This window comes from Aethalodelphis obliquidens, unplaced genomic scaffold (genome assembly GCF_003676395.1).
Source record: "Aethalodelphis obliquidens isolate GAN/ISIS:26980383/991018 unplaced genomic scaffold, ASM367639v1 scaffold10, whole genome shotgun sequence".
In the NCBI taxonomy this organism is placed as follows: domain Eukaryota; kingdom Metazoa; phylum Chordata; class Mammalia; order Artiodactyla; family Delphinidae; genus Aethalodelphis; species Aethalodelphis obliquidens.
The window spans coordinates 34,171,301-34,182,447 of record NW_020837954.1 but is presented as its reverse complement, the minus strand read 5'-3'; the positions used below and the strand labels follow the sequence as shown (position 1 = coordinate 34,182,447).

Below are 11,147 nucleotides of genomic sequence, written 5' to 3'. Positions count from 1 at the left end.
ACAAGTTCAATACTAAATGCAGTATGTGCTCACTTGCATGATTATGGGTACCTACTGCTTTTGTACGGGTGGGGGGCCTCAAAGGAGATGGAAAACCTTTCTCATTGCAGAGCCTCTGTTGGAATAGTCTTGCATTTTTATAAAATAGAACTCACTATTGAGTTCCAGAGTTTGGCTTCCAAAATTGTTCCTGAAAGCCGAGTGAGTATCAAATGGACAAGCCATAGTTAGTTATCTGTGCTGGGGATGCGAGGGAGTTGCCTTATAGGGGATGATCATGTTGCCAGTTTCTAGGTTTAAATATATCACACATGCACGCATATGTATGTACATACATACACACATGCATACAATTTGACAAGGAAGTGGTTATGGACCTACCTTGGGCTGTTTTAAAAATATACCAGGAGACATCAGAAAAGGCAAAAGATACAGAGAAGACTCTCCTGAGACCATTTGCACAAGGACCCCTACCTGGGTTCCCAAGAGAAAGATCTCTCTGTTTTCTTTTTAGGAATCTGAGAGCAGCTCTCTTAATTAAGAAAGGTTGCTCACCAGGTTTTTATTGTTTGGCTTCTTCACACAGAACCCATCGGCTTCACCCTGCACCTTTAGAAACAGCAAGTTCTCTGGATACAGAGAAACCTACCATGCAGTCTCTTAAATAAGTAAATAAACAACATATATATGTTTTGTTAAAAAAACTTTAAAGCAAAAGTTATACATATGTAACAGCGTCCTTTCGATGTGAAATACCCACGGGAGATTCAGGGCAGGCTCTCAGCGTGCAGTTCGGGTTCCAGAGGCATCTTTGCAGCAAAATCCTTGGGAAAAAGCAAAGCAAGGAGAACGTGGAGCTGGGTCTGGCCTCACCGCGGGCCCTTGTGGTAGCAGCCGGAGGGCGCCAGTGGAACGGGTCAGGCCGCGGGGCGGACACGGCAACCCGAGCCCGCAGGTCCCTGGCCACCTGGATTCGCAAGCGCTGGGTTGCTTGGTCTCTCGTCCTTTCTCTCTCCTTCATTTTGTTTGTCTCGTTTTTTACACCGAATTCTGTTTCTGAGAGTGCTGGGCGGGCAGCTCAGATGTCGCACTCGCTGTCGCTGGACGTGATGGAGATGGCCGAAGTGGCTGCCTTGCTGGACAGGCTGGCGGCCGGGCTGGCGGCGGTGCCCAGCACCTCGGGCGTGCCCTCTTCCTCGGCCCTTAGCGCCCGGCCGGGGCCCTGCGACAGGACCTGCTGCTGAAGCCTACGGGGAAGGAAAGGAAACGAGTCACTGTGTGTAACATAGCCGCCGGTACCCCCGTCCCCGGGTCCGCATCCCTTAAGCCCAGCAGTCAGCGACTCTCCCTCAGACCCGGGCAGTTAAAGCGGGTAAGACGAGGCAACAGAGGCCGGGCAGGAGGCGTGCGGCGGCTGTTCTGTGGAGCCCTGCGGTTGCCCCCTCCTCCTTCTTAGTCCTTTCTTGGCTCCCTATCTCCCCAATCTTTGGGATGCTGTGCTCGCAAGGTCGTTCCTGGTGTTGGTCACCTTTGGGAGATTTACACTGCTCTCAGGATAAATGAGGTGTGGGTGACAAGGAGAGGTCAGGCTCTGGGACAGGAGACCCCTTTCCCAGCCTGCGTCTTCCTAGGGCATACGCCTGTGTGAGTGCCCCCGAGGCTGGCAAAAAGGGCGGCCTGATGATTCCACAGAGGCTTTGGACCTGGGAGAAAAGGCTGGGTTCTTGGTCAAAATATTTGGCTGATTGAGAGCCACATGATGGGGAATGAAAAACCTCTGCCAACTAGTTTGCCGTTTTGAGACAGGGCTGCCCACACGTGGGAAGAGTAGAACTTGACTTTCCACTTCTTACAGACATAAGTTAGAAATTTCAAAGCATTAGAGAAGGATGCATCTGGGCTTTAAAAATGACAACACTAAACTGCCACACTGCTAATAAGCCAGGCTTCACTTAATAATAGGAGCCTGGGCCCGGGCTGACAAGAATTAGCTTTCGGCCTTGGGGTCTGTAATTGCTTATGGGATTTTAATTTTTCTTTCCTTCTCCCTCTCAATGTAGCATTGGTTTGGTGACTGGAACCAGCTGCTGGAGCGACCCCCAGGCGCCGAGAACCAAAAAGAAAGGGTGGGGAATCAAAAGCCCGGAAGGAAACCCCGACCCAGGATCCCAGAACGCAGTGGGCTCAAAACCGAAGACCTCAATCCCATCCCAATTCCTACGAAATCCAAGTCTCCAGGCCTTGGGTAAGGGCGCGGGGGGTGCGGTCACCCTCTCCCTCCCTGGTGAGTTCAAGGCTCAGAGAAGGCCTTTAGGTACCGACCTGTTCTTGGCTGCAGCCGCCCGGTCCCTTTGTCGGCGGTTTTTGAACCAGTTGCCCACCTGCGTAGGGGTCAGTCCGGTTGCCTGGGCGAGCTCACGCTTTTTGCTGGGGTTAGGGTATGGGTCCTGCAGGTACCATTCCCGAAGCAGGTGCCGCGTGCGCTCCTTGAAGCAGTGTGTCTTCTGTTCGCCATCCCAGATGGTGCGCGGCAGCGGGAACTTCTTCCTCACGCGGTACTTGTCCACTGGCCCCAAGGGCCGTCCTCGCAGCTTCTCAGCCTCCTGGTAATGCGCTTCGAGCCACAGCGCCTGCAGTTTGGCGTGCGACTCCTTGGTGAACTTGTGGTTTTCCAGGATATGGTAGAGCTCGCGGTAGTTGCCACCATGGAAGGCCACGATGGCTCTCGCGCGCAGCACGGATTCATTCTTGTTGAGCGCCTCGCAGGCCGCAGGGGCCACAGGCAGCGACCAGAGGAAGCGACCCAGGCGCTCCACGTCGCCGCTCTCCTCTAGAGTCTCGCATACCCCGGCCACTTGCTGGGGACTGAAATTCAAGATAGGCAGCTGGAACATCGAGGCAGTGCCGGCGGCAGCGGAGGCGCTGAGTCCGCAGCGGGACACGCAGCAGATGCCCGCGGGCGCTGCCGGGTGCGCCAGACTCTTCTTGGGGGAGCGGCTCGGGGCCACCAGGACGCACGGCCGGGGCAGCGGCGGCGGCGCAACCGCGGGGAGCGAGAGCGCGGAAGGGATTGGAGGAGGTGCCGGCTCCGCAGCTCGGGTTCGGCTCGGCTCCGTTAGGGCACGCTGGCCAGCTAGCGGGCGCCGCTACTGGGGTGGGCGGATTGGCGGCGCGGGCGCCATGGAGACCCCCTGTCAGTCACTGGCCGGCTCTGCCAATCAAGACTGCGACCGGAGCGCCCCGGCCATTTCAGCACCTCCCCGCTCTCGACAGCGCCCGCAGTTCTCCGGTAGATTTAGTATTTTGCAGAACTTGGAGGAGGAAAAGACGGGCGAGAGCCGCAGCGTTTCACTACCACCCCCAGCCTTGTTCCTCTCTCTTCCCCCGCAACCCTGCCCCAGCGCCGTCCCCCCCACAAGAGGCAGTGATGCTACAGAAATCCACTTTGGGGCGAGGCGCTGCCTGGGTCAAGAGGCCTCCAGAGGACAAAGAGGACTGGGCCAAATCGAAATCCTCCAAGAGAACTCACCAAGTTTAGTTGTAACGAAACACAAAACCTTGAGGGAGGGCACGAATGGGGAGGGAGGGGAAGTGGATCACCTCTCTTCTTGCCAGCACCCATTCCTGCATGCCTTGCCGGCTGCCAAAGCAGCCGAGTAGGAATCGAATGTGAAGCAGAAGGAACAGGACCCGGGATCTGTAGAAGAGGTCAGTTTGGACTCTACCCCCATCACCTTCAAAAGTCTCCTGATATCATTTAAAATACGAGCTAGGACACTCTCATTCCTGATAACACAGGTGCTGACCATGTAGTAAAACACTTGCAACAAAAGCGGCGCCGCAAACCCCAAGTTTATACTTTTCAGTTTTTTCTCCCCAGTTTAATGGACTTCAACAAATGTGCAGCATAGCCACATCTAGAGTGAGAAGTCACTGGTAGGTCAGGACAGCAACTTAAAAGCTTGTTTCAAAGACCTTTTTAAAGAAGTATCGATTTGCTCTTCTTGCAGGCTAATTTTGCCATACCCTGTGTTAGAATGTTTAACTCTTGAGCTGGGGATAGAAACTCTAACCTTGGCCTTTGGACCCAAAAGTAATTCAATAAAAGTAAACTAGAGAAGGGGGAACCACACCAATAGAGAAGGGGGTGTAGAAAGCACTTCTTAAGCCCCTGAGCCCTGACCCTTCCTGAAGAGAGAAAGGGCCTTCTTGGCGACTCTGCCTTGGGGCCAGCAGTTGAATTGGCAACTTTATTGATTCTCAGTTGACATTCTCATCATACCGTTTTCTGAGACCTAGGTCAAAAGTAACTACGATATCACCTGGGCTTTTGATAGGGGTTTATTTAGTTTGAAGAAAATAATTGGAAGAGGGGAGTCCAACGAAAACGCCAGGAAAAATATCTTTGGAGGTCCTATCCCCAGAAAGGAATCAGATGGGAATGTTCGCCCCAGAACTGGACTGGGCCCGGCTGTCTTTTCTTTAGTATCAAGTACAATTTGTATGTGGCTTGTACAGCTCTGGTAAATCAGAAGGCAGATAGATAGCACAGATGGTTGGAGGTGTCGGGTCAGATCATGCTACGCCTGAATGCAGGGCAAAGCTCATTCTGACGGAAAACCCTGATATTATTTTCACAGATCTTCACAGTTCACTCAAAAAAAAAAAAATAGCAGAGAGGAAGAAAAAAGCCCTGCAACCATTTACATCATTTCTGTGAGTTTGCTGCCGCCTCAACGGAGAGACTTTCTTTTCTAAGAGCTTATTTTCATGAAATGCGACAGGCAGAGGCAAAATGGAGAGGGTGATGAGGATAATGTCAAAGCACAAACCTTCTCTAGCTTGAGGAGACTTCCGAATCCTCCGCAAGGACAACTTTTAGTGAGAAACATCACAAACGAGGGCCAACAATGCACGGTGTAGAAAACCCGGCAGGCGGGGAAGGGGTGAAGAGGGACCCCAGGAGGGTTGCGTTCCCGGCACCCCTGGCCAAGGAAGGAAAGCACCCCATTGCTCCAGTTTGCAGAGGTTTCCTAATTTTCCCCCTTTGGGCTCTCTCTAGCCCAATAGCTTCTTGATTGCCCTCCGCGAGCAGAAGCAGCCGCGGGTCCGCGGGATCTTACAGCCCTCGAGCGCAGAGAGGACCCCCAACCTCTGCTCCTAGCCGCCGGAGGTGAGGAGAAGTTGTCGGTGCCCCAGGGGACCGCGCCTCCGCACGCCTTTTTGCTGCACAATTTGAAAGTGGTGAATTCCGGCTTCTTACCCTAAGCAAGTCGTGTAATTTTCCGAGTCTAGGTGCCCTATGCAAGAAATGGGAATGTTTCTTTCCAGATGTCCCCTTTGGCTTCTGCGTTGTCTGGGGCTCTCCGGCGACTGAGACCAAAAGCCTAGGTTGGCCTTGGTGGAATCGCGGGAAAAGGGCGCTGGCTGCTGCCGCCGAGTCCGAACCCCGCCGGACGCTGTGTCTGGGCGCCGGGGCGGGCGGGTTCTGAGAGGTGTCTAGAGGCCCGGGTCTACTGTCAGGATATCCTGTCTTCACCATCGCAGGGGGCTTGGCTTAATTTTATCAACTCAAGGGGAATAAACTTCTCCAGGGCACACTGAGGTAGCACATTCGTTCATCAGCTTCACTCTGGGAAGGGACAGAGGGAAGAAATTTGTGAGCCCCCGTCCCTGAGAATGAGGAGCTTCGAGGATTTCCTTAGAGATAATTCCACTGTGAAGAAGATGGCCCCCCACCCCACGGCTGAAGCGCACTTTTCCGGGTTTGCCAGGCGAAGGCTGGAGCTTTTCTTAATTTTACGGAGGGATAGAATTTTACCAATTTTGGAACGTTGCGCCAACCTTGCAGAAAACTCGCTACACCCGACTTCATTTTTCTTATGTGCTTGACCAGGTAACCTGGAAAGCGCAGCGGCGGCCTTTGGCCTCGGCCCATCGGCAGGTTTGCAACTTTCTGTGGTTGGTTTGCAGCTACTAGTAGATTTGGGAGGCCTTAGATTCTCACTGGGAATACGTAGATGGCTATTCTTTCTGCAAACTCAAGACTTTTATTTTATGGAGAAAAAGCGGGTAGAAGATAAATGCCCTCCCGGGAAAAAAATGTGTCTGATTGTTCATTGCAGAGGCGCCAGGGCAAATTGCCTCCAGGGAGTTGTGAGGTTCATACCAGAAATCTTGAGTTCAGTCTAGGACTTCTTGCACATATCAATCTCTCCCCTCGTTTTGCCCCTTCTGATTTTGCTCTCTAGAGTAGAGGGACACTTGGAGCCCAGGTTACACTCTGCTGAAAGATTTGCCAGTGGAGAGCACTTTGTAGAGGTCAATACATTCTTATGTCTAGTTTCCAGTCTCTTGTCTTGTTTTGTCTTTCTTTTCTTTGACTTCTTCTAAATCAAGCTGTAAAATAAATGATGTGTCTTTGTTTTATTTCCTATACAATTCACATAGTCAGGGATTTTAAAGATATCATAATTGAATGCATCTGAATTCCTTGATAAAGACGTTTGTGCTGCATGTGAGAGTTACAGACTGGAAGACAATGAGGTCCCAGCCTTTTGTGTATGTCCATTTTGACTTTGGGGGGAGAGATCTTTGTTTTCCTTTCCTGGGCCTCAAAGCCATGTGTTGCGAATAGGTGAGAATAATGTAAAAAAAACAAAAAAAAATCCAAGATTAGAAAGGCGTTTTACTGCCTTTGAAATTACAGTATTAAAATTTCACTCTCATTTATTCATGAATTTAGAATTCTGATTTTTAGATGATACTGTATAAATATAAATATATATTTGTTTATGTATTTGGTGGTCCAGCTCTTCAGATTATGAAATTAATTGAATATCCTAGTTTTAAAGTACCAACTATCCTAATAAGTTCCCAAGATAGATTGCTGTCTTTCATGCATTCTTCCCCTGACTGTATGTATGCACCTTGTAACAAAGAACAGAGATGTCTCTTTGAGAAATGTTTTGTAGATTTCTTGGTGCTGTAAAATTAACTGGCAAAAAAGTATTACAATCAAAGTATTGATCTAATTTTAATAGGTTAGATATTTTTGTTATTATTTGCAAAATTATTTACCATCTATTTTTTAAATGATGCAAAATTGCTTGTGTTGTTAATTGGAGGAAATGTTTATAAGTTTAAATGTGAGGAAATGTACCATTTGAAGGTATTGGTTAATTAGCAGTAATGGTTTTTTAAAATGTTAGGCTGACTATGTAACTTTGCTTTGACCTCCAGTTTGTTGCTGCTTCTAGGCATTTGGATGATAATTTGTATTTAAGCCAAAGACTATATTGCAAGTTATACCCCTTATTTAAACTATGGTTTTAAATTCACTTTTCTCTCTCTTCTGCTTCTGTGAGGGTAAGTCTAAATCTTCAGAGGGCTAACCACACCACAGCATAGCTTGCTTAGGGCTATGTATCAATGGGTTCTTATGTGAAGGATTAACTCTTAAAAATGTAACCAGCATGTCATTTATAAACACCTTATTATCAGTAATGAAACATTAGTTGAATGACTGAAAGAATAATTAATTTGTAATTCTCTACTAGAACCTTGTTTTTTTCCACTAGCAGGTTATTTTTGACCATTTTCAAATCTAAGATCAAAGTATCTTTCTAAAATACACCTAGACACCTTATAATTCAATGAAGTGAAAGAGTGTAAATTTGTTTATGTCTTCTGGCATGAGTCAAACATTATTCACATTTGATTTTATGTATTGTATGTCATATATATGCATTAATTGCATGTATTATATGTGTAATAAATGATAATTTCCTTCCAAGTAGTGTAAAATCAAATAGAAACATTAGCCTCCAATAAATACCTTAAATTCTGCATTAATCCAGTTCATTAACAGAAAATACTTTTAAAGAATTACATTAAAAAATATAATTTTCATGGCATCTTACCCTTCAAAGTAGCAAATCTCAGGAAGGTAATTATACCCCCTCTTTCCAGGGGACATTTGGCAATGTCTGAAGACATTGTTGGTTGTCACAACTGGCCCTGAATGCATGGAGGCAGAGATGCCGCTAAACATCTTACAGCGAATCGCCACAGCGGCCCCCACCCCTAACCAAAAATGTCAGCAGCATCACTGTTAAGAAACTCTGCTTCAGAGGAGCTCAAAATAATCAACAAGACACAGACATACAAAACCTGCTAAAATTGTTTATTTTGGAGTTGAAGCACTTTTAAAGGAATCAGTGCCCTTTTAATTTCATCTTGGGTCTAGGCCACACCAATAAAATCTTTTCCTAAGGACCCACTGTAATTTTGTGTAATTGATACTTATGGTGACTGAATACTTATAAATTTAGAAATATCTCTGAGGAAAGTGGAGTTTTGTTTCTGTCTATGTTCTTTGAGTAACTGGTGGGACAGACAACAATGGTTGAAAGTTATTGCTCAGACCCTCTCCATTTTACAAGTGAATAAAATACGAAGACCAAGAGGTTAAATGATTACTCATATTATACAACTAGTTAGTGGCAGAGATACATTTAAAACACAGATGCAATCCTCTATTTATCACATACGTTGCTTTCCCTACCCAAGGAAGATGGTATAATTCCCGTTGAGTTTGAGGGTGAGGATCTGAATCACACATGAATATTTATTGGTGGCTGCCATGTGTAAGGTCCTATGCTATTTCCTGATGTTGTGACTTTCATAGTTTGATGCACACTAGTTCATGGATCTCAGAGAGGTTGAAACTATTCTGGGTCTTGTCAAATGGTGTACCCTTGCAAACCCTAAAAAGTCCTTGAATCTCAAATGTGATTCTTGGACTTCAATTATCTTCTTTGCGGGGTGGGAATGTTGGAGTCTGGATTTATTGAAGACCTTTCTCTGAGTCATCACACTGTATGCTGGCAGGAAAATGGAACTGAATTCAGGCTCATTGGGGAGGAGAGACTGGACTTGAGGTGCTGTAAGGCTTGCTTTAAGTAAAAAAACCTCCGAACTCTTTTATCAGGTCTTTCAAAAGAATAACAGTGATGCTCACTAGCATTTCTATAATTAACAAGCTGTCAACATTTCTATTACAACCACAGAAGTCTATTACAGACAGAGAATTGTGATAAATGTTTCTTTAGGTCTGAAATGTTAGCCTTCATCTTCTTTTCAGCCTAAGGCAATTTTTCAAACCAATTTTGTTTCAATCATTTTGGATCAGTTGTGTGGTAATTTTGGAAGTGCAGATGCTCTAGGCCCACCTATTGAAATAAAGACTTTTAAATGGAAACACAGAGAGGAGTCTGCTTAAGCCCCAGTGGGGACCAGCTGCAAAGCTCTGGCACGGAATTATATAGGCAGACAGTGACAGTAGGTTTAGAAAAAATTAAGAGGCAGAGAAATGTGTGCATGTTTCCTTTAACAGTAGATATTTTCCCCCTCAGATCCTTCACACTATGGAATTTTAATCCTCTCTTTTTTCTGTTCTGTATTTTATCTGTTACTTTCCCTATTATTCCTAGGTTTTTGTGAAGTTAATGTAAGAGAATTTGTCTTTACAGTGATTAAAATTTGGGGCCGAACTGATTTTTTTGGAATTTTAATATTTAATTTTAACTTTCATTTAGTTAAATTTTCTTTCTACCCCTCTCATCTCCTTTCTGCTTGACCATCTTTTTAACCTTGTCCTTGAAATAATAATTTAGAAGTTCTGCAGTATTTTCTAGTCCATCAATGATTATCTCTCCTTTCCTTGCTCTCTTAATTGTTACATATGACTCTATCATTGTCTATAAACAGGACACTTAATATCTTCCCCATTAAGATGCACTGTTTTTCCTACCATGGCATTACTTTCCCCATTGTTCTCGCCATCCAAATAGGATTAGACTTTTATAGTATTTTCACTTCCCCACTTTCCTCCTCCTCTGTAACCCCGATCCCAAAGTTTTCTGAAATGATGTAGTACCTAGAGTTTTCCTTGTAGTGTATCCCTTCGGTTTTAAAAATACTTATTTAGCAATTATGTCACACACTTCTAGACAGTCTATTCTTATTACACACGCATACAGACACATATTCCTCTCCATTCTTTCCCTCTGCTATGGTTCATTTGTTGATATTTAGATTTTTTTTTTCTCATGTATTTTCCTCATCTGGAGTGTTATTTTTTCCCCTACTGGAAATACCTTTTGTGTTTTTCTCTTTATAAAAGCAACACATGCTCACTGCAATAAATATCCATATACTTATGGAGTCAAAAGTGAAAGTTTTTTTATAATGTCATTATTCCATAGATAAATCACTATTAGTGCTCAGTGCATATCCTTATATACTTTTGTTTTTCTACACACAGAGATACAGATTTTTTTCTTTTGACAGAAATGCTGTCATATTATCCATACTGTTTATAGCCTTCTTTTTTTTTAGCCTTCTTTTTTTATGATAACATTTTATGAACATTTTTCCTGATAATAAATACATGTTATCATTTTGAATGGCTGCACTGTATTCCACAGCATACATACCATAACTTATTTAACCAGTCCCTATTGACGATTGTTTAAATTGGTTCCAAATTTTCACCATTATAAACAGTGGAACAATGAGCATCTTTATGTATTGTCCAATTTTTCCTTCAAATTCTTGGAAGTAAGATGAATGCGTTAAAGGGTTTACATATTTAAAAAGTGATATGTATTTCCAAATTGTCATCCAAAAGGATTTTTACCAATTTTTACTTATACCCACACTGTGTGAGTGTCATTTTCCCCCACACCCTGGCCATTATTCTTCTTTTAAATCTTTGCCAGATTGATAGATGAAAAATGGTTTCTTTGGGACTTCCCTGGTGGTCCGGTGGTTAAGAATCTGCCTTCCAATGCAGGGAACGCGGGTTCGATCCCTGGTCGGGGAACTAAGATCCCACATGCCACAGGGCAACTAAGCCCGTGCGCTGCCATTACTAAGCCTGCGTGCAGCAACTACAGAGCCCATGCTCTCTGGAGCCTGCGCGCGACAACTGTGCGACACAACAAAGAGCCTGCGCGCCACAATGGAAAAATCCCATGTGTCACAACTAAGACTCTACACAGCCAAAAATAAAAATACATAAATAAACAAATATTTGAAAAATGGTTTCTCATGTTTTCAAAATAGCCATTTCTTTGGTTATT

The 11,147-nt window shown here is 45.1% G+C and overlaps 1 protein-coding gene across 1 annotated transcript; it reads right to left on the bottom strand.

The window, feature by feature from the left end:
• Positions 1 to 533: 533 nt before the first annotated feature.
• SIX6 (SIX homeobox 6) lies at positions 534 to 3,073 on the bottom strand. Its single transcript, XM_027111760.1, has 2 exons — positions 2,323 to 3,073; positions 534 to 1,247 (listed from the first exon to the last, which is right to left on the bottom strand). The coding sequence occupies exons 1-2, from the start codon at positions 2,892 to 2,894 to the stop codon at positions 1,079 to 1,081; spliced, it is 741 nt and encodes a 246-aa protein (XP_026967561.1). The 5' UTR covers positions 2,895 to 3,073; the 3' UTR covers positions 534 to 1,078.
• Positions 3,074 to 11,147: the final 8,074 nt, after the last annotated feature.

Bases quoted from the DNA above. Each gene is read 5' to 3' on its own strand.
- SIX6 (XM_027111760.1), bottom strand. From the start codon at position 2,894: ATGTTCCAGCTGCCTATCTTGAATTTCAGTCCCCAGCAAGTGGCCGGG. The intron at 1,248-2,322 runs GTCGGTACCTAA...CCTTCCCCGTAG, and splicing joins GCGGCTGCAGCCAAGAACAG to GCTTCAGCAGCAGGTCCTGT.